Source organism: Phacochoerus africanus, chromosome 4, assembly GCF_016906955.1.
Source record: "Phacochoerus africanus isolate WHEZ1 chromosome 4, ROS_Pafr_v1, whole genome shotgun sequence".
Taxonomy (NCBI): Eukaryota; Metazoa; Chordata; class Mammalia; order Artiodactyla; family Suidae; genus Phacochoerus; species Phacochoerus africanus.
In genome coordinates this window covers 123089230-123112911 of record NC_062547.1, presented here as the reverse complement: position 1 = coordinate 123112911, position 23682 = coordinate 123089230, and the positions used below count along the sequence as shown (strand labels likewise).

At 33.9% G+C, this 23682-nt stretch overlaps 1 protein-coding gene across 6 annotated transcripts in view; it reads right to left on the bottom strand.

Annotated features, from left to right (window-relative positions):
* Positions 1–695: 695 nt before the first annotated feature.
* The window catches only part of DMXL1 (Dmx like 1), a 144176-nt gene continuing 121189 nt past the window's right edge, over positions 696–23682 (bottom strand). For 3 of the 6 annotated variants that reach the window (XM_047778475.1, XM_047778474.1, XM_047778476.1), the window contains 7 exons: positions 22609–22669; positions 18792–18919; positions 15087–15179; positions 13240–13331; positions 7936–7988; positions 4702–4919; positions 696–2834 (listed from right to left, as the gene is read on the bottom strand). In XM_047778475.1, coding sequence (XP_047634431.1) covers positions 2610–2834; positions 4702–4919; positions 7936–7988; positions 13240–13331; positions 15087–15179; positions 18792–18919; positions 22609–22669 — 870 coding nt within the window. In that variant the 3' untranslated portion in view covers positions 696–2609. Of the gene's footprint in view, positions 2835–4701; positions 4920–7935; positions 7989–13239; positions 13332–15086; positions 15180–18791; positions 18920–22608; positions 22670–22750; positions 22975–23682 lie in introns of those variants that run through there. The other 3 variants (XR_007134573.1, XM_047778477.1, XR_007134574.1) reach the window with 3 other exon arrangements.

Below are 23682 nucleotides of genomic sequence, written 5' to 3'. Positions count from 1 at the left end.
CACTATATATATTTATTCTAGTCTACCTGTTCTTTTGACTGTGGTCTCTTATAGTATGATATTTAAAATTTGTATTTAGTAAAAGATGCTTCTCTGGGCTTCCAACACTGTTATAAAAACATCATCACCACTCTAAGACAATGTGAATATTTTCTTTAAGTAGGTATACCCCTGTATTGTGTACTATTTGTTGAGATTAATTTCAGAAATTCTGCAATAGTTTTTTTAAAAAAAATTTTAAAAAAGAAGAAATGAGTTGAGGCAAGTCAGAGAGAGCAAGAAAGGAGGATGGAATTGACTGTCTCATGATTCTATATAAGGAAAATCCTACATTTTAGAAAAAGAGATTTGCAATGTTGTGAATTCTTCCATCATTACAAACTCTCATTCTCAGAAAGTGCACAATTTAAAAATGTATTTCGCTCTATTAGTGTGGATGGAATTTTAGATGGATGTACATCATTTTATATTTAAACATACATTCCAGCTATTTTTATTCTCAACTTTTTAGAATAATGTTTACCCATTAAGCTAAAAAAGATAGTAGAAAAGGAAGAACAAGGTATCTGGGAAAGTTATGCAATCTTTCCTATATTAACCAAATACAAATATAGAAATTCTCTAATTTAAAATGTTACACATACTTCAACTAAAGTAGCATAAATATTATTTAAGACAATAGCATGCTAAAAAAGTCACTGCATGATTGTTTATTTAAAATATTATGACTCTGGATGTAAATACATATAGGCTTACATAATTTATTATTCATATAAACCCTCAATTAAAATGTTAATTCTTCATCCACGATGCCTTTTTCCTAATAAGCATAATAATAAATTTTCTATCTCATTGAAAGTGTTTAAAGCTTTTTGAATCTTGATTTGTGAAGAAATTACTAAAAAATAACTTAAGCTTAACTACATCAAACAATAGTATTGTTTGCAATGCTGTCACAGATTTCTCCATGGCAATAGTCACGTATCGTTATTGCACAATTTACACGTACAGGTTATTATGTGCATACACACTCTCTACATAATGACAGTGTCTTCACTGCAACTCGCTCAACACATTTAAAATTATGAATACAATTTACAAAATCCTTTAACAATATACTTTTAAGATAAAACTATCCTGAGGATATTACAAAATTCATTTTACCAGCCCTTCATTTCTTTGCTTCATTTGACTCTTTAATTCCCAAGATAATAATTGTCCATATTTTGTTACATAAAAATGTTCTATTAATGTTCCTATTAACAAAATATATTTAAGCTAAATAGTATATAATTGTCCTTTAAACACTTAGTCCCACCTGCCTCTAGTCTCCTTGGTTAAAATCAAGTATTATCAAGTTTTCTATAATTCTGAATCAGAAAAGGTATAGCACATAACAGACAAATATGATTAGCACATTTAAGTTAAAAGCATTGTGCATTTTTTTATATTTTGGTCATATTTTATAATAAAATAATATATTTTGGCAAAAATAATAAAATATAAGGTTTAGTTTATTTTCTATTAATGGCAGATCTGGCAGGTATTTTACATTTGTAAATACTATCTATTTAATTTGACTGTTTTCACATTTGTGTCTAAAAACACTGCTATAAGGTTTTGAGAACTCTGAGACTAAAAGCACCAAAAAAACAAGAAAAAATAAGATGGAAGTAAAATGTTTGGTGCTCAAAAATCCTTTGACAAATCTATTTGACTACTTTCAAGTGTCTCATATGCCAACACAGAATCATTATTGCCTGCTAAAATTTACTTGACTCAATGTAATCTTTAAAATAATAATTCTGGAAGTCTTCCTGAAGTTTATTTGAAAATTAGGTTGAGAATTCAAAAGTTAAAAAAAAGAAAAGAAAAAAACAGTTGCAAAAAAAGTTGTTATTCTGGTGGCAGTAGTTGTTATGGCACAAAAACAAATAAAAAGACTTGTAGTTTTCTCTTATGTATATATACAGACTAAGTTCCAATAAGATGTGTAAGATATATTACATATATACACACAAGTACACACATGTAACTTAGGCTCCAGAGGGGAAACTGATGAAAACTTTACAAAAAGAGCCATTTGGCTCATTTATCACTAAAGTCCCAATGACAGTGTTAATGGAGATATTAATTTTTTTATTCTTACCCAAATATCAATCTATCATTAATTAAGACAGGAGTCTGAGATGTGTAAGTTTAAAAAAGGAAGTGAATGTATGAAGTGGTGAATTAAGTGATTACTGATGTGCAACTGCCTTTATATAAAGGGTATTTTTACCATGAAACAGATTCATGAAGAATCTCTGCAGAAGAATTTATCAACAAGAAAACAAAACGCTTTTAAAACTACAATACACTCACTATAACATACTATAAATATGTATTATTACAGCATTACTTATACATTTTACTTTAGGCAATAAAGTCTAATTCTGAATGACCTTGTTAATTTTAAGGCATCAGTGCATCAAAGGCAAAGCTCCATAAAATAAATATAAAGACAAGAAAGCATTAGCTTATTTGTGGCATGAGTGATTACTGTACATCATATGTGTTGGCCACTTCATGGAATAGGTAAATAAATTATACATCTTACTGTCAAAATGTCACAGCATAAATTTCACATCATTTTTCAACACTTCATTTAATGGGCTAAACTGATCTGGCAGTATTCTCATTTTCATTGTTCCATCAGCTCCACATGAAAAAATGTGATTTGCAGGCCCTGTCTCAATTTGCATTACTCCAGTTCCAATGTTTCTGAAAATAGATTGCCGAGCATGTTCATTGATGAAAGTGTGGAGAAGACTAAAGGTAGAGAGACTCCAAATCTGAAAGACATCAAGAACAAAATAAAAACTGGGGTTGATGTTTACCTTAAAAATCCAAACAAAAGATTTGGACCTGTCTTTTTGTACAAATAAGGAATTTCTAAAATAAAAATGGAGAAATATCTATATAGGTCTACAGTCCTTTTTTTTTTTTTTTTTTTAAACAGCAGCACCTGTGGCATATGGAAATTCCCAGGCTAGGGGTCAAATCAGAGCTGCAGCAGCAGGCCTACGCATAGCCACAGCAATGCTGGATCTGAGCCACATCTGCAACCTATGCTGCAGTTGTGGCAATGCAGGATCCTTACCCAATGAACACAGCCAGGGATTGAACCCTCATCCTCACAGAGACGACGAAGGGTCCTAACAGGAACTCCCTACAGTCATATATTTTAATTCTGTATAGGGTGTTGCAAGTCTACAAGTCTCTTTGATATTATTACACTCTTCAAAATCAATCCAGTGAGAGAAGAAGGTATTTTAAATCCTTTGTCGGAGCTGAGGAAACTTAGGTACAAGAAGGTTAAATGTACAATGCTATAGAAACTTGTAATATTATAGGGACTACAATCAAGATTTCCCATTTCTCAGCAGTTTTTGCTGTGTAGTTGTATAGTGCGGCATTCCTTTCTCCATTATATATAGTGCCCACCAGGCTATAAGAACCACTGGAAAAAGCAAAGTACCCAACACCTAGAGGTCTTCAGACTAGGCAAAACTATATTCTAGCTCCAAGAAAAAGATGTTCTGAGATATTTTAAAAGTCTTTCCTCCTATTGCTAAATTTAGAAATTTAGTAATTCATTCTACTCTAGACATAATTATTATAACTTCTAAACACTACCTGGTATACTACCCAACCTTTTAACTTGATTAAATAATAAACTTCAGAGTGAGAGTATGAACTAATCTAAAGAACTAATCTAAAACATGGTATGACTTATTCTAAACTAAGTAGTTCAAATAAGAAACTAGCTTCAAAGTGAAAAAACAAATACTGTATGGAAGTTGGTATATATATTTGACTTTAAGAAATGCCTTTTTTACAATTCGACACCTCTAGTTAATTTTTTTTCTGGCTGAGAATCATGAAAACAATATATGCTCATTCTAACAAAGTAGTCCAACTTATTTGTACTAATTAATCTCACTTGTACTTAGAGTCCTCTGTGGGTTACTGACCATTAGAATAACTTAGGGACTAGTCTTATCCTTGCAGATCTTTCCAAGTGTGGCCAGAGAACCTTCTATCAAAACTACTATGTCTACGTTCTAAAAATACATCTTCCTGAGCCTTGGACTTACCAACTGAGTATTCTGGGAATGGGACCTAGCAATAGTATTTCTGGGGTGGGATGTATTTTTAATAAGGTTTAATATTCAAACTTCTAAGTCTGAAAAACAGGAGTTTGAGAAGGATAGTTATAGGCATGGCTTATCCAGGTACATTCAGAATTCTTGAATCAGGCACTGAGTGATTAGAGGCTGATATGATGAAGGGCAAAATGGGGAGAACTTTAGGGTAAGGGGAAAAAAATCAGCATATTTCACAGTACCTGAAAATGAATTCATAAATTCACTCTGAACATGGAATCAAGACTAACATCTGAAAGATGTTCATAACCATGGAAAATCAACTTCTTTTGCGTGTATTAATTAAACGGATTTGAAAACAATTGAAAAACAGATGATTTTCAAGATAAAATTTTATTTCACTCATTGAAAGATTAAATAGTAACTAACTTTGTTGACTATAAAACAATATTTCTATTATTTAAATAGACTGGTATCATCAATATGATTAAAGATCTAAGTTTTCTAAAGATTTCTTTTCATTTTGTGGTTACTGTGGCACTACTATATTTACCTTTATGTTGCCTTCAGCAGATCCTGTAACAAAGTACTCTTCAGTTGGATCAATAGCAATGGCTTTAACAGGAGAATCATGGCTCTGGAAAAGCTGCCTCTGCTGTCGTTGCCGAAGGTCAAATACACAAGTAAAGCCTTTTCTGCCTCCTGATATTAGCAGCTGATGTTTCGGAGCATATGCCAAAACAGTGGCTCCACTGTCGTGACAAGTAAAAGCTGAAAATTTAAAAAAAAAATAAAATAAAGTAAAAACTATATAATAGTATAAAAAAAAAACAGACTTCTGGATTTTGGCCAAGGTGGAGTGACAAACTAGACTGACCCTCCTGCCTGAAACAAAGTATCAAATGATATATAAGAAACAATGGTTTGAGACATTGGACATTAAGGGATGAAGAATGATCTCTTAGAGATGGGAAACCAACTTAACTGCCCCAAGCTTACTGCCTATAGAGTATTCTCTGGACAAGGCATAAGAAAGGGAAACCCAAGTTGATCTGTGTTCCTGTTCCTATCAGCCATGGTTGGGGGCGGGGGGGGGGGGGGGGGGGACAACTTTCTTAATTCACAAGACACTGTATAGAATACTCAGAAGAGTACTGACTCAATAGCAGGGCAAAATTTGCACTATACTAAATGTGACTTTGGTCCTGTTTAAGGTATGTCTCCCAAATCCGTTTCTAAGTAACTTAGTCCCAGGGCGAAGCTCAAAAATATTTACACAATACAAAAATAAGCATCTAGCAAGGTAAAATTCACAATGTCTGGCATCTAATAAAAAATTAATAGGTGTGCAAAGAAGCAGGAACCATGCATAAAGAGAAGAAAATCCATCAACTGAAACTAATCTAAAAATGGCACAAATGGAGTTCCTGCCATGCTCAGTGGAATCAAATCTGACTAGTAAGTACTATGAGGACACAGGTTTGATCCCTGGCCTTACCCAGTGGGTTAAGGATCTAGCGTTGTTGTGGTGTAGGTTATAGACATGGCTCAGATCCCGAATTGCTGTGGCTGTGGTGGAGGCCAGCAGTTACAGCTCCAATTCGACCCGTAGGCTGGGGCCTTCCAAATGCTGCTGCAAGTGTGGCTCTAAAAGCAAAAAAAAAAAAAAAAAAAAAAAGGCACAAATAACAGAAGAGGTAAACAAGGAATTTAAAAAATCATTAGGTGTATTCTCTATGTTCAAAAAGCTACATGAAAGATTGGGTCTGTTAGGTAGACATATGAAAGACATACTAAAAATAAGACAAATCAAAAGTCTAGAGATTCAGTGGAGTTCCCATCATGGCTCAGCGATAAGGAATCCAACTACTATTCATGAGGATATGTGTTGGATTCCTGGTCCTGCTAAGTGGGTTAAAGATCCAGTGTTGCCGTGAGCTGGGCTATTGGTTGCAGATGCGACTTAGATCCCACGTTGCTGTGACTGTACGAAGGCTGACAGCTGTAGCCCCGATGTGACCCCTAGCCTGGGAACTTCCATATCCTGCAGGTTTGGCCCTAAAAAGCAAAAAAAAAAAAAAAGTCTAGCCATACAAAACTATAATATTCAAATAAAAATATACTGGATAAGCTTAATGGCAGATTAAACATCTTAAAAAAAAAAAAGCTCGATGAACCTTAAAACAATATAAGCATCAGAAGTATAAAAATACAATTAATAGTTTTCTTTAAAAAAAAAGATTTGTTTACCCTAACAAATCCTTGGAAAAAATTCTGTTAAGTAGGTCACAGACAATATGGTATAATGAGAAAGAGCGAAGATTTGTGGGACAGGTCACCAGAGTTTAAATCTTGCTTTTGTCTGGGTTTAAAGATATACCTTAAGTGAATTATTTAACCTAAGTCTTAGTTACATTATTTGTCAAAGAGGAAATAACACCAACTGCCTAATGGGTATGTGTGAGGATGAAATACTCAACACAATTTAGTTATTATTGTGAGAATGTAAATAAAACTAATTATAGAGAAGGCAATTAAAATTTTTTTACAGTACTTTGAGATATGACTTAGAGTAAAATGCAGACATGCTAAGAGTACACCCTTGATGAGCTCTGACAAATGGATATATCTGTGTAACCAACACCGAGAACAATATTCAGAAGATTTTCATCATCCCAGAAAGTTCCCTCCTGCCTCTCTCAAAAAGGCAATCACTATTCTGATTTCTATCCAGTTAGATTCACCTGTTCTTGAACTTCACAGTAAATGGAATTTTATAGTATATGCTCTTTTGTGCATGGCTTCTTTTTCTTCAACATGTTTTAGATGTTAATCCACGTTGTTCCGTGTATCACTAGATCAAGCTTTTAAATTCTGAATAATATTACACACATACATAATATTTTTCTGCTGGACTTTTGTGCTGTTTCCAGTTTTTGACTATTATAAATAAAGCTGTTAAGAACATTCCTATACCAGTCTATTCCCACTGTTTCACAGTGGAACTCCTTTGGGTGCTATTTTAAAATTAATTTTTAAAAAATAAATTTCAAATTCCAAGTGTTCATTGTAGGTATAAACGAAGGCAATTAACTTCAGTATATGGATCTGATATCCTGTGACTTTGATAAACTTGCACATTATTTCCAGCAATTTATTTTCTATATTCTTTGGGATCTTCCACCTAAACATGTCAGCTGTGAATAAACGCAATTTTATTTCTTCACTCCCAATCTGTTTACCTATAATCTGAGTCATGGAAGTGACAACACCAGACTGCTAACTTGCTCAGTCACCAGGGAATTCTGAGACAAATGATTTTCTTTCTTTCTTTTTTTTTTTTTTGTCTTTTTGCCATTTTCTTGGGCTGCTCCCACAGCATATGGAGGTTCTCAGGCTAGGGGTCGAATTGGAGCTGTAGCTGCCGGCCTACACCAGAGCCACAGCAACATGGGATCCGAGCCACATCTGTGACCTATACCACAGCTCACAGCAACGCTGGATCCTTAACCCACTGAGCAAGGCCAGGGATCAAACCTGCAACCTCATGGTTACTAGTTGGATTTGTTTCCACTGCGCCATGATGGCAACTCCCATGATTTTCATATTATCTATGTCCCACTGTCCTTCATTAAAGTACAGTGAAGAGTTAATAACATATATTGCATTTTTCTGCTTCCAAACTCTACCACCATGGGCAAAATATAGTAAATGTGTCATTAAAAATAAATCTATTTAAAAATATTTTTTATTTATTTGAGATTTAGAAAATGTTTTCAAAACTTACCATGGACTAAACTATTGGCAGGTGCTACAAGAGTGTCCCACAAACATATGTTTCTGGAAAAAAAAGATTACTAATTGAATGACACATTAAGTCAACAATGGAATAAAAATAAATATGTCTTACATTATATAATAATAAAACAATCAACATAAGAAGAGGATATTAAACTTGTTAACATATATGCACCAAATACAAGAGCACCTAAATATATAAAGCAAGTAGGGAACTTTAACACCCTACTGCCATCAGTGAGCAGATCATCCAGAGAGAAAGTCAGTAAGGCAATAGTTGTGTTAAATGACACAAAGAATCAGCTGAATCTAAATGATATCTACAGGATATTACATCCCCAAACAGTATAATACAAATTTTTTTCAAGCATATGTTCAATTTTCTCTAGGACAGATAATACACCAAGTGGCAAAACAAGCCTCAACAAATCTAAGAGGAAAGAAACTGCATTAGGCATTTTTCTAACCACGACGACATGAAGCTAAAAATTAACTCCAGAAAGAAAAATGGGGGAAAAAAAACCAAATCCAAAACACATGGAGACTAAACAACATGCTACTAAAAAACCAATGGGTCAGTGACAGTATCAAAGAAAAGACCTTTAGACAAATGAAAATGGAAGCACAACTTTTCAAAAACTATGGGATACAGCAAAAGCAATTCTAAGAGGGAAATTCAGAGCAATATGGGCCTTCTTAAATAAACAAACTAACCAACCATTTACCGCACAAAAATATTAGAAAAAGAATGAACAAGGCTCAAAGTCAGCAGAAGGAAGGAAATAATTAAGATCAGAAAGGAGGTAAAACAGAGATTTAAAAAACCCCAGAAGCTATCAATGAAACCAAGAGCTGATATACACATATTTTTTGGCCATACATGCGGCATTTGGAAGTTCCCAGGCCAGTGACTGAACCCACATCACCACTGTGACCAGCGCCACAGCTGTGGCAATGCCATATCTTTAACCTGCTGTGACACAAGAGAACTTCCCAAGAGCTTATTTATTTATTTATTTAAAGAAAACAAAATTTACAAACTTTTATCCAGGCTTATCAAGAAGAAAAGAGGAATTCCTGCTGTTGCTCAGTGGGTTAAGAATCTGATAAAGTCTCCATGAGGATGCAGTTACAATCCTTGGCCTCGCTCAATAGGTTGCCACAAGCTGTGGTATAGGTTGCCAATGTGGCTCAGAGTTGGTGTTGATGTGGCTGTGTCATAGGCCTACAGCTGCAGCTTTGATTTGACCCCTAGCCCAGGAACTTCCATATGCTGCAGGTGCGGCAGTAAAAAGAAAAAAAGAAGAAATAAAAGAAAAGAGAGAGAAGACCCAAATAAACAATATAAGAAATGAAAAAGAAGTAACAACTGATACTACAGAGATATAAAGAATCATAAGAGAATACTATGAATGACAAAATGGACAACCTAGAAGGTAGGGACAAATTTCTAGAAACATACAGCTTGCTAAGAATGGAGTTGAGAAAGTTGAATAGACTGATCACTAGAAGCGAAAATGAATTTGTAAGCAGAAAAAAAAAACCTCCTAGCAAACAAAATTCCAGGACCAGACAACTTCACGGGGAATTTCTATCAGACATATAAAGAACTACTACCTTTCCTTCTCAAATTATCCCAGAAAACTGAAAAGGAAGGAACACTCCCAAATTCATTCTATGAGGTCACCATTACCCTGAAACTAAAACCAAAGACACTACAAAACTACAAAATTATAGACCTATATCTTTGACAACTACTGACACTAAAATACTCAAACAAAATATTACCAAACTGAACCCAACAATACATAAAAGGGATCATACACCATGGTCAAGTTGGATTTATTCCAGGGTCACAAAGATGGTTCAACATTTGCAAATAAATCAATATGATACATCACATTAACAAAAGTAAGGATAAAAATCACATGATTACCTCAAAAGATGCAAAAAAGTGTCTACTGAGATGTCCATGCATGATAAAAACTTTCATCATTGTGTGCATAGTCTGTTTAAGACAATATAGTCTGTTTAAGACATACAGCCAACATCATACTCAATGGTGAAAAGCTAAATTCAGTAATAAAACAAGGATGCCCATTCTCTCCACTTTTATTTAACATAGTGCTAGAAATCCTAGCTACAGCAATCACATGAGAAAAAGAAATAAAAGATATGCAAACTGGAAAGGAAGAGCTAGAAGTGTCACTATTTGCAGATGACATGATACTTTACATAGAAAACCCTGAAGTCTTCACCTTCCAAATTCAGAACTAATAAACTATAAGATTAATATAAATGAGTTTGCTGTATTTTATACACTAATAAATAACAGAACAAGAAAGTAAAAACATAATCCTGTTTAAGATTACATCAAAAGATAAAATGCTATGAATAACCTTAACAAAGGAGGTGAAAACTATAAAGCATCAATAAAGGAAACTGAAGATGATACAAAGAAATGTAAAGACATCCTATGCTCTTGGACTAGAAGAATGAATACCGTAGAATAGCCAGACTATCCAAAGCAATCTACAGATTTAATGCAATCCCTATCAAAATACCCATGACATTTTTCACAGAACTAGAACAAAACAATCCTAAAGCTCATATGGAACTACAAAATACCCTGAACTACCAAAGCCATCTTCAGAAAGAAGAACAAAGCCTTGAGGAATCATGCTCCCTGACTTCAAACTATACTACAAAGCTACAATAATCAAAACAGCATAATCCTGGCACAAAAACAGACATATCAATGGAATAGAGATCCTGGAAATAAACTCAAGCACCTATGGTCAACTAGCCTATGATAAAGGAGGCAAGAATACACAGTGGAGAAAAGACAGTCTCTTCAAGAATGGGTGACTGGAAAACTGGACAGCCACAGTAAAAAATGAGACTAGAACATTCCCATATACCACATATAATAATAAACTCAAAATGTTTTAAACATATAAATGTAGTAATAGAAAACCATAACACTCCTAGAAGAGAACATAGGCAGCACACTGACTGATTGATTTACTGACTTATTAAATTCAACCACACACTTTTATTTAAATCATAGCAATATTTTCTTGGATCAGTCTCTTAAGGCAAAAGTAATAACAGCAAAAATAAATAAATGGGACCTAATTAAACATAAGCTTTTGCATAGCAAAGGAAATCAACAAATTGAAAAGACAACCTACTGAATGGGAGAAAATTGAAAATGATATGATCAATAAGGGGTTAATATCTAAAGCATACATATAGTTCAAACAACAATATCAAAAAACCAAAAAATTCAATCAAAAACTGGGTAGAAGACCTCAATAGACATTTTCCCAAAGAAGACATACAGATTGCCAACAGACAGATGAAAAGATGCTCCATATCATTAACTATTAGAGAAATGTAAATCAAAATAACAATGAGCTATCACCTCACAACTGTCAGAATGGCTATAACCAAAAAGTCCGTAATAAAAAATGTCAGAGATGATGAGGAAAAAAGGGAACATTTGTACACTGTTGACAGAATGTAAACTGGTAGAGCCACTATGGAAAACAGCATGGAGTTTCCTCAAAACACTAGAGAACCACCAATGATAGAGCAGTTCCACTTCTGGGAATACATCTGGAAAAAAATGAAAACACTAATTTGGAAAGTTACATGCACCCCACTGTTCAAAGCAGCACTATTTACAAGAGCCAATACATGAGAGCAACCCAAGTATCCGTCAAGAGATGACTGGATTAAAAGATGTATGAGACACACAAACACACACGAAGGAATATTACTCAGCCACAAAAAAGAATGAAATACTGCCATTTGCAGCAATGTTACTGGACCAAAGAATATTTATTGAAATAAGTCAGAGAAAGACAAATACTGTATGATACAACTTACATATGGAATATAAAAAAATACAAATGAGCACAACATTGTAAATCAACTATACTTTAATAAAAAATACAAGTGAATGTGTATACAAAACAGAGAGAGACTCACAGATATAGAAAACAAACTTGGGGTTACTGAAGAGAAGAGGTAGGAGTGACAAATTAGGATTAAGGAATTGGAAGATACAAACTACTATAAATAAGATAGATAAGCGATAAGGATATACTATATAGCACAGAAAATTTTAGCAATTATCTTATAATAACCAGCAATGGGGTACAACCTGAAAAAACACTGAATTACTATGCTGTACACCTATAGCTAACATAGTATCGTAAATCAAGTGTATCTCAATTTTTAAAAAGTATGTCTCATAGCTATGTAACATATGAACGATGCCTTAGAAAGTTCTTAAATGTATGACATCAAATAAGTAATCAATATTTATGTATGATTAAATTTTACACAAAATATTTCAACATTAATAGCTTCCAAAATTGAGTAACTTTAACGCGTAATTATAAGAAACGCTATATGAAGTCTGAATATGGAAACTACTTCTTGTATTCACTGATTTTCTAATCTAACAGTTCTTCTGACATATATAAATGGCAGTACACTTTGAATTTCTTGAGCACAAAGAAAGTTTATTCCTACTATGAATGGAAGCAGCTCCTACTCTTTTCTGTAAGCTTTAAAGGATGCACAAATATATATAAGAATGTCTATGAAAGATGGGCTGAAAATTCCATATTCTTAAAATTCCTACTTTGAGTGCAAAGTGAGGTTTCAAGACAAATATAAAAGCCCAGCAACCGCAGAAGCCTGATCTCAGCACTTAGCTGTATGAGTGAAATCAGAGGTGTGTGTAGATGTGTGGGCAGGAAAAGACATTTTCTCACATATTTAAGCTTTCTGGGGTGATGGGGATGGGCTGCCACTGAACTAATTATTATACAACTAACTTTTCTTTGAGTTTCTTGTGTTCTTATTGTGAAAGTGATAAATATCAATCTAATAAAGCAATGGTGAGGATTAACTAAATAGCATGGCCAATAAATAATACTAAATAATACTCTTTCCTTTTTTTGGCTTTAAGAATTCTTATCACAGAGGAACTAATATGGAGAAAAACTCTACCAGCAATTTAATTCTTTTCTCCTTCACTGAAGTCTTAACATGAGAATATTAAAAATCCTCAAGGAATGGATTTAGTTTTTAATGGCACGAGAATTTCCTTAGCTTTACAATTAGAACACCAAAAATGCTCTAAGAAAAAATTCTCTGTAATAAAAATATTTAAAGGCATAATTATGAAAGCATTATTGAGATGTAAGGACATCAAATGATTAAAAAATAAAGCTTAGCTATACATACACAGACTTCAATTTCAGTTATCTCTTACCTATTGTCAGTTGAAAGACCAGCTGTAGCTATCAGAGAGGAGGAACTAACGAAGACAAAATCATTGGCTGTTTTGTTATGACACTGCCAAGTCTAGAATGATTAGAAACAACAAATGTTATTACTGTCACTAGCAATTTTATAAGCAGGTGGATGCGTTGATCCGAAAGTGATCATGTAATTTGTGGTTTACTTTAGTTTAAGCCTTTTTCCCCCTTCAAACATATGAGAAAAGTTGCAAGAATAATACAGAGAAGTCTCATATATATAACGCCCATATACCAATTTTTACCATTCTGGCACACTTGTTTTGCCTCTCCTCTTTCATACACACACATACATTATTCCTGAACCATTTAAATAGGCTGTATATGTCATGACCCTTTATGAAGCCCTTTGCTTTTATTCAACCAAAAGTTCAAAGGGAAACAAAAGGTTACTGTCAAATATTTTTCTTAGAATACTTGTGAAAATTTTTGTCTTAAAAGACAAAAACAAGAATTATGGAGTTCCTGTTGTGGCTCAGTGGTTAACAAAATCGAGTAGGAACCATAAGATTGCAGGTTCGATCCCTGGCCTTGCTCAGTGGGTTAAGGATCTGGCATTGCCGTGAGCTGTGCTGTAGGTTGCAGATGTGGCTCGGATCCCGTGTTGCTGTGGCTCTGGTGTAGGCCAGAAGCTACAGCTTCGATTCAACCCCTAGCCTGGGAACCTCCATATGCCCCCAGTGCGGCCCTAGAAAAGACAAAACAACAACAACAAACAATCTACTTTAATTCTTCAAAGCAAATAACATACATTTTAAATCTAATTTATTTTTGAGTTTTTTTTAAAAAAGGGCAGTTCACTAGGGAACATAAACTTGTACAGTTGACCCCTGAACAACATAGGTTTGAAGTGCATGATTCCACTTACACAGAGATTTTTTTTTTTTTTAATAAATACGTATTATAGTACTACACCAGCCAAAGCTGGCTGAATCTGTGGATGCAGGACTGTGAATATGGAGAGTCAACTGCAGATTTATATGCAGGTTTTCAATTTGGAGGGGGGTGTCCAGTGCCCCTAACCTCTACATTGTTCAAGGGTCACCTGTACATTTAAATCTGTTGGCTTAATAAAAATCTGAGGAAAAATATTCTTTCAAGGTACCCTGACCAACACGGCCTTGCTTGCTTTCATTTACATCAGTACGTTATTCTAGCATTTAATCTTGGGTCAATTACCTAGAATCTTACACCATATTTTTAATTTTTTCTTAATTGCTATTGCTTAGTCCTACGAAGGGTTTGACTAAAGAACCCAACAAATATATATTCAGTGTTCTATGAAGCTGTGGAAGGTTCATTAAGCCTGCATGGTCCTGAATAGAGATGTACCACTTTTCCTTTTTTTTCTGAAAAGAAGATGGGCAAGGAAATAATAACAATAGCTATATACAGAATAATATGTATATATTATTATATATCTCGTAGCTATATACGGGATATTGTTTCTACTTTGTTCATATGGTATAGTAACTGTGGAAAAATAACCAGATGCACTGGTCTGTTGATCACTGTTTTTAGGTATCACAGCCACTAGAGTTTAATGAGGGCTTCAGTAACCCACAGGTTGCATGGGTCTCAAAAAGGTACCATGTTGGTTCTATACAGGTTAATTATCCAAATTACTAGAGATTAAGGATTTTTGTACTTCAGAGAGAAATTTTCATGTAATACAAGGGCAGAAGCTTTGAGTACAGAGAGTGAATACACAGGACTAGACAGATTTTATATTTTGGCTTTGATATTTCCTGTCTCAAGTACATATTCTTGGTTTCTTTAAAAAAAATTAAAAATGGCTTACCAGGTACGGCTTAGGCATACTTCCAGTAACTGGACAACATTTCCAGTTTGTTTGATACAGACTTAAATATCCATCAGCATCAACTATTCCAAACTTAGAGAAAAAAAAATTTTAAGGTGTTTAATACAAATACAAAATCACATATTTACCCTTACCCTCACTATGAATCTCATATTTGAACTCTGAAACATTTGACTGATATAAAGTGTCTGATTTTTCATTTTACCTATGCATGGATCTAGTCTCAAAAAACATTAAGCTACGGCTTTAAAAAATTCCAGGGTGGATATAAAGGAAACGAATACTAGACATCCATTTTATGATACTATTTGATACCGCAGTCTGTATATTTTCTGCAACTACTCCAAAAACAGGATACTGGATTTACACATTAAGCAATGTGACAAAATTTTGGCATATCTAAGATAAAAAAATTGTTCATTTTGAAGAAGACAAAATAAGGACTTCCAAAGATATACACTATAGAAAGCATATAAACAGCAGTAGGAAGTAAAAATGAAACACAGTTCTACAATTACATTTTTTAACTTATTATAGCCATATTTTTCATTCATATGTAGGAATCAACCTTTCTTGTGCTGTGCAGTATTACACTGTACAGTTGTATTCTAACTTTTAAAAGCCTTTTCTTACAGAATTTGCAATTATTCCTATTATAATAAAAAGTGCTGCTTTCAACATTCATTCTTGCATGTATACCTCTGAGTATTTGTTTGGGAGAGACATCTAGAAAAAGGAAAGCTCTGTCAAAAGGCACCATTTAAAAATGGTAGGTGAGGAGTTCCCATCGTGGCTCAGTGGTTAACGAATCCAACTAGGAACCATGAGGTTGCAGGTTCGATCCCTGGCCTTGCTCAGTGGGTTAAGGATCCAGTGCTGCCAGAAGTTGCAGCACAGTTCACAGATGAGACTTGGATCTGGTGCTGCTGTAGCTGTGGCGCAGGCCTGCAGCCACAGCTCTGATTCAACACCTAGCCCAGGAACTTTCATGTGCCCCAAGTGTGGCTGTAAAAAAAAAAAAAAGAAAAAAAGAAAAAAGAAAAAAAAGAAAAATCAAACAATCAGGATGTATCTATGCATGTGTTGTTTCACAATACTTCTGCCTAGTACTTAGTAGGCCCTTCTTCTAAAATTCCACTTTTTGCATTACGAAAAAAAAAATTTTTTGGCTTCACCCAATGGCATTTGAAAGTTTCTGTGTCAAGGGTTGAATCTGAGTCACAGCTGCAGTAAATCCGGATCCTTAACCCACTCTGTCAGGCCAGGGATTGGGCCCGTGCCTCAGCCATGACCCAAGCTGTCACAGACAAGGTTGGATCCTTAACCTGCTGTGCCACAGCAGGAACTCCTAGGGAAATTTTTATTTTACTATTCCTTTTAATACAATTTAGTTTCAATTTACTTCTTGGGTTATTTTCATCATGGGATAATTTCCTAATGTGTACCTCCCAATCACAAACATGATTTCCAACTACTTCCTTTCTGCTATTCAGCCCTTGTAATCAGTAGTTCTCCTACTTATCTCATTTTTGAGAATTGTTTCTAATTTCCACAAATTCTTTACTGTTCTACTGCCTTTGTTTCATAGCATCCTGTTCTTATTTCACAATATAGGATCTTCCTGAATCTGAGGAATTACTCCTTATAAGTTTTTCTTCTGCTAAAGGCCCTCTTTTAGGCTCTTAGTTTATCTGCAATGTTCAATGACTTTTGACAAAATGATCAGCATTACTGTGATATAGTATGGGCGACCTGCTCCATTTACTCTGTAGGTTTCTCTGCTAAGGGAGACAGCACGCTTAGGTGTTGTGTTATTTGGTACCATCATGGCCAAGGTTAATTAATAGTAAGCTGACTGCCTGTCAGAGACACTTGGGCAGGCAATAAAGAAGAGTTTGTTGTGCCTTAAAATAGGCCTGTATGGAAGGTTATAGTGAGTGTAAATTCTAAAAATACTTCTAATTACAGAAGAATGTAAATGCCACACTTCAGGTACAAAGAAGAGGCTGAAGATTGTTGAAAAGAACAATACAACCTCACCTACGGTATAATTTTGCTTTTTTTTTCCTTTTTAGGGCCACACCCGCAGGCATATCGAAGTTCCCAGGCCAGGGGTTAAAACAGAGCTATAGCTGCCGACCTACATCACAACCACAGCAACATGGGATCCAAGCTTCATCTGTGACTGAGCGAGGCCAGGGATTGAACCTGTATCCTCATGGATATCAGTTGGATTCACCGCTGCTGCACCATAATGGGAACTCCCTAATTTTGCAATTTGTAATTATAACTTTGTTGGCAATATGAAGGATATATTAGAGAGCTAGGGGTGAAGTATAAAGAGTACTTAGGAATAATACAATATTGACAACCAAAGTGGAAAAACATGAGCACATAAGTAATATTAACATACACCTGAAAATATAGTATAATTCTAAAGGCTTCTGAATTAAATCCCCTTAATTTCCTATTAAGGAGCAAAGAATGCTGCTAATTGGTATTAAGAATTTATGTGCTCTCAATCTGGCTTCATAATTACATGAAAAATCATCACTGACTTTTGTGAAATGGTAAGAGACACTGATAAATGTGATAGGCAAAAAGGTTGTAGCATATCATGAAAGTAACACATGAGGAGGGTGGAAGGTTTGGAAGCTGAGGGAAAAGGAAAGGCAAGATGTACCATTAGCTAGGGCCTGTGTGAATGTTTTTAGTGAAGCATAGCCCTGAAGACAAAAAGCAGGTTGATTTCCCTTTCATTAGATGTTTAAAGTCCTAGTGAGATACTAGGGGCATAAAAAAGCAGTTTGAGGCAAGCAAGATTTTGGGAAGTGAAGACAGTAACAGTAGAGTTTGGCAAACTTTTATTAAAAGGCCCAAACAGGAGTTGCCCTTGTGGCTCAGGGGAAACAAATCCAACTAGTATCCATGAGGATGCAGGATTGATCCCTGGTCTCGCTGAGTGGGTTAAAAATCCAGTGTTGCCTGAGCTGTGGTGTAGGTCACATTGGATCCTGAGTTGCTTAGCTGTAGCATAGACTGGCAGCTGTAACTCTTATTCCCTACTCTGGGAACTTCCATATGCTACAGGTGTGGCTCTATAAAAGCAAAAAAAAAAAGAAAAGAAAAAAGGCCCATATAGTAAATATTTTCGGTTTGCCAGCTATAGTCTTTGTTCTCCCGAACTCCATGGTTGTAGTGGGGAAATAATCACAGAAAACAAATGATGAATGGATTACCTGTGTTCTAATATAACTTTATATACAAAACAGATGGCTAATGCCATGTTCTAGCTAAGTGCTTCTCAAAACTTTAATATTGTGTACAAATTACAAGTATATATGGCTAAAATGCAGACAGTGATTTGATAAGCCTGGAGTAGAATAAATCATCTGCATTTCTAATAAACTCCCAGAAGTTAACTTACTACTTAGACTTCGACCGCACTTTGAGTAAGTTCCAGAGGATAAAGAAAACAGAGTATTCAATAAAAAATGTATAAGGTGGTCCTATAATCATCTGGCCCCTAATTAAAATTTTAAAGTTATTAATAATTATTAATAATTCATATAGATGGGTTAATACTTCACCATAAGCTATTCTCTTCAGAAATCTGAATGAATAATATTCACAAACCTTCAACAAAATCAAACCATTTTTCCTATTTGCACTTTTATATACTACCTTATTTCCCTGATAGTTAAATCTCATTCTTGTAACTCTTGAATTGCCACCAGGTCGGAAACAGGTTATCTGCTGAGAATGGCCCCATTCAAACATTCTAACGCTTCCATCTTGAGCTCCTGTCAGATCTGCATTATAAGAGGGGAAAAAATATATTTCAGGAATCTTTGGCAAATTTATTCTTTAATCCAACATGAATATCTTTATGGAAGAAATAACTTAGGTACGAATCATAGTCAATTTACATGAATTTATTACCTTTATATGAAATATCACTTGAATCTGCTTAATCTTAAAAATAATTATGATATTCTTTCACCTGAGGACATCTCCTCACACAAAACAAAAGAAGCACTTAAATTAGACCTTTATAAATTTTTTCTTTTCAAATTATCTTAATTATATTTTAATAGCCTTTTTAGCAAATAATGTTTATGATAAAAACTTAAATTCTTGGGATTACTTTGTATGGTGACAGATGGCAAGCAGACTAATCAGTGTTCATTTTCTAATGTATAAGAATGTTCATTCACTACGCTGTAAACCTGAGACTAACATAATATTTTAAGTTAATTGTACTTAAAAAAAAATACCTTGGGATTACTAACAGCCAATTCTTAACAATCATACTACTGCTTAAATTTATGCATTTTTCTCTGAAAAAAAAAAAAAAAAGATTGCAGGTCTTTGAAAGCCATGCTCAAAAGTCATTTCTAATAGTTGTGACCAGCCTGGTATCTCAAATATGTTCTCTGTTTCATTAAAAAATATGAACAAGCTAAATAATTGTTAAATTCTTCACTTTACCATTTACCGAAGGTGCAATACTAGGAAAACTTAATATCCCTGAGCCTATTACCTTCTTATAAAAGGTAAGTCATGATATATAAATCACTGGACAATTCTGAGAAGTAAACAAGATAATTCATATAAGTCATTCAAAAATATGCTTAATATACAGGGCTAAATTTATGTTAAGAACAGTTATCAGTATTAATGTGGTTTAGATGCAGTGAGAAATTATATTAATGTATATAAAGCATCTAGCACATTGCTAGTCATATATCAGTCAACTTTCCCTTATTGCCTTTCCAAGTATTTAAAATAAAGAGCTTCGCACCTGTTTTGACCTAACACTGAGCTGGGTTGGAAGTGTAGGTAGAATTTTTTGAGACTAGGGATGTTAACTCTATCCCTTCTCCTCTACAGTCTTGCCTAGCTAATCAAAAACATTAACTGGAGGAGTTCCCGTTGTGGCTCGGTGGTTAGCGAATCCGACTAGGAACCATGAGGTTGTGGGTTCGATCCCTGGCCTTGCTCAGTGGGTTAAGGATCTGGCATTGCTGTGAGCTATGGTGTAGGTTGCAGACTCGGCTTGGATCTGGCGTTGCTGTGGCTCTGGCATAGGCCGGTGGCTACAGCTTGGATTTGATCCCTAGCCTGGGAACCTCCATATGCTGCGGGAGTGGCCCAAGAAATGGCAAAAAAAAAAAAAAAAAATCAACTGGATTAGATGCATTTAAAAACCACTCAAATTTTTCTATTATTTATCGTTTTATTCATTTGAAAAAAACAATTATTAATTCCTTACAAGAAAAGTGAAATACTATCTTAAAGCCTCATAAACTAAAATTAAAAAAATAAAGATTCCTATAATTAGGTTGTCTGAGCATGTATTCCTCATAAGTAACTTAAGAGTGTTATATCATATAGGTAAGGAACGAGTTATTAAATGCAATCTTAAAAATCTTAATATATTCATTATTATTTTCAAATGGGGCTTTCCTATTAAGACTTCCATTAGTATTTTAATTCAACGCATTAAACTAACTTAAAAAACTTCCCTGAAGTAGAAGTCCAAATAATTGGCTTACAGTGACTACGATTAAAAAAAAATCTGTTCTAAAAGAAGAAAGGAACTATTCTGAGGTATCTGTAATTCAGAGTAAAATTAAAAAACAAAAACAAAAACAAACCCTATTTCAAAGCATTTCCAGGACTTTATAAAAGGAGTCTATTGTTGAGCTAAACTACTATCTATGGGACTGGTTCATAACATGAAAAAATATAGTGTAAAAAAATCTGAGTAATTTAATTAGCATTTAATTTTAATACTGCCAGTTATAGTAGTTCTCTGAACAGAGTAAGGACTCACTCCCAGTCAGAAGTTATCTGAAGTTACCCAAAAACTCTGAAAATAGGTCCATTACTTATCTCTGAAGCTAGGGATCATTTTATTTAAATTTACGGGCTTGAGGTAGAGGATATTTATAAACTAATTACCTGTCATGACAAACACTTTGGGGCTGAAAATAAATGAAGTCTCTTCAATATTTCAAGAAACTTCTAAATACTACTGCAAAGAGTAAGGAAAGATTTTAAGCAATGCCACATTTTCTTGCTGTGGAAGTAATTTTATTTAAGATTTTGATTCCTTACTTTTGACTCCTTACTTTATATGCTTCATGACTGTTTTTACTTCTTGCTTTACATTGGACTTACAGATAACAAATATACACTTCTAGTGTTGAATAAATTCAATGTGTGGAAACAGGCAAATTTTTAATATTATTTGTTACCTATAGCATAAGTAAGAGAAGCTAACCTCTTTGTCTTAAATACAGTTTTCTTTAACCCTTTTATTGGACATTGGTATACAACATTGATAACAGATGCTTAGAGAATTTATAATTACTAGGCAAAAAAGAACAGTTTTTTGTCACTCATATTTTATCAGAATGTCTCTCATAAAAAACGTGGTATAATTTTTTATTGGTTATTAAATTAGAGGGACATGAGTACCTTTAATATGCATTATTTTTACTATTTTTGTTACTGTGTGATAGGACAACTTGGAGGGCATGACTTAAAAATCATATTAAAAACACTTGGATGAGTTCCCATTGTGGCTCAGCAGATTAAGAACCCAACGAGTATCCATGAGGATGCAGGTCTGATCCCTGGCCTCACTCAGTGGGTTAAAGATATAGCCTTACTGCAAGTTGCAGTGTTAGGTCACAGATGTACCTTAAATTTGGCATTGCTGTGGCTGTGGCATAGGCCTGCAGCTGCGTCTCCAATTCGATCCGTAGCCTGGAAATTTCCATATGTCACCAGTGCGGCCCTAAAAAGTTAAAAAAAAAAAAAAAAGACAAAGGCAATTGAAAAAAAAAGTTGGAATAATCACATGCTAATATGAATACTGACTCCAACCCACTAGTTAATTTTAAAGTTGTCTCTATTATTTTCTCCCCTTCAATACTTCCAATAAATTCCCCATTAAGTTCTTCATTAAAGGAAGAAAAACCTTTGAGATTCCTAGGAAGATTAACTGAAAATAAATATCTTTAGAATGTAAGAATTTACTAATAACCATTCCTTATACTTTCTATCAGAGTATCAAATAAAAGAAAAACCAACAAAATATTAATAAAATACAAACTGATTATGATGAGGCTATAGATGACCAAGATACACTTCTGATCTACGTAATAAAAGATGAGTGATCCAATTATTAAAACAATAATTATCAACTATAATTTAACACTGTGTAGAGTCTGGAAATGTTCTAAAATAAAATGTGCTAAGTTACAAATATGCAGTCTAAATGCTAAAAATTTACACATTAAGCCTTCTCTACTAATTCAGGAAGACTACTTTCTCTATTTTTTAACCCAGCTTTGAAATGATTTTACTTGCTAGTAAACATTCTCTACAAAATAAAAAAGTAAATAAAATAAATGTTGACCGTCTTTCAACTGAAACTAAAAGCTTCCTTTAAATCCCTTAAAGTAATGATTAATTATTATCAACTTACAGTAAGGAAGAGTTGGATGAGAAGTCATTCTTCTGACATTATTAATGGCTTTCTTAATCATCTGTTACAAAGAAAAATCATTCTTTTATAGTTACAATAAAAAGTATTAAAATTTAAATTATGACAAGAAATTCAAGTAACTTTTAAAAATTGTTTATGTTATTTAATAACTATCATAATGGGTGCAAAAATTACTAAACATGGTAACAGAAATGAAATTTAACCGCTCAGCTCTCTTACATTTAAGTGTACATTCATTTTCTGCATCACTGACTAGGATCTAAGAACAAATTCACCTCAATAATTTAGTCTTACCTCCTTTCTTGCCAATTCTTTTCTGATCCCATTAAATTTATTGGAATAATCCTGAATAATATAAGGTTAAAAAGACAGGCAGAAGCATGTGAAAAAAAAAAAGAGGTAAACAGAAAACTGCATAAATTTTTAATTTATAGTTTGGAACTATTTATTTACTTATTTTAAAATCATGCTTTGAATGATTTATACATAGCCTGTCGAAGAAGAGTAAAATAAATGTGAAATTAAATGGATAATTTTAATTTATAGAACGTTTCCTATTTATACACCATAACTACAATTATAGGTTATTTTAAATTTGTAGCACCAGTCTCATGTACATTTTTTGTTGTTATTGTTCTTTTGGATTTTAACTTGTTCAATTAGCCCCAGGTTGTGAGTAAATTGGGAATTTGGTTGGGAGGGAAGGAACTAGGCCAGCAAACCCAGTGGGGAATAAAAACACTAAAAGATATATATGGATGCAGTTACATACCAAAACAGCAGAAATGGGTCGTAACCAGTATTCCTTTGTGTAAGCATTCATAATTTAATAACCAAATAGGATTAAGAAAATACTTTATCAAATTCTCTACACACACAAAAATGAAAACCTGATGAATATTACTTTTGTTTAGTAGACTTCATGTTTAAACCTCATGTCTCTCTCAAAGATTCCTGTACTTTCTTTTAATTATCTTTTTTTTTCTGATTAAAGTATCAAAGGAAAATCATGAGTAAAAAATACAAAAACAGAGGGTTAAGTTTCTGAAAGTA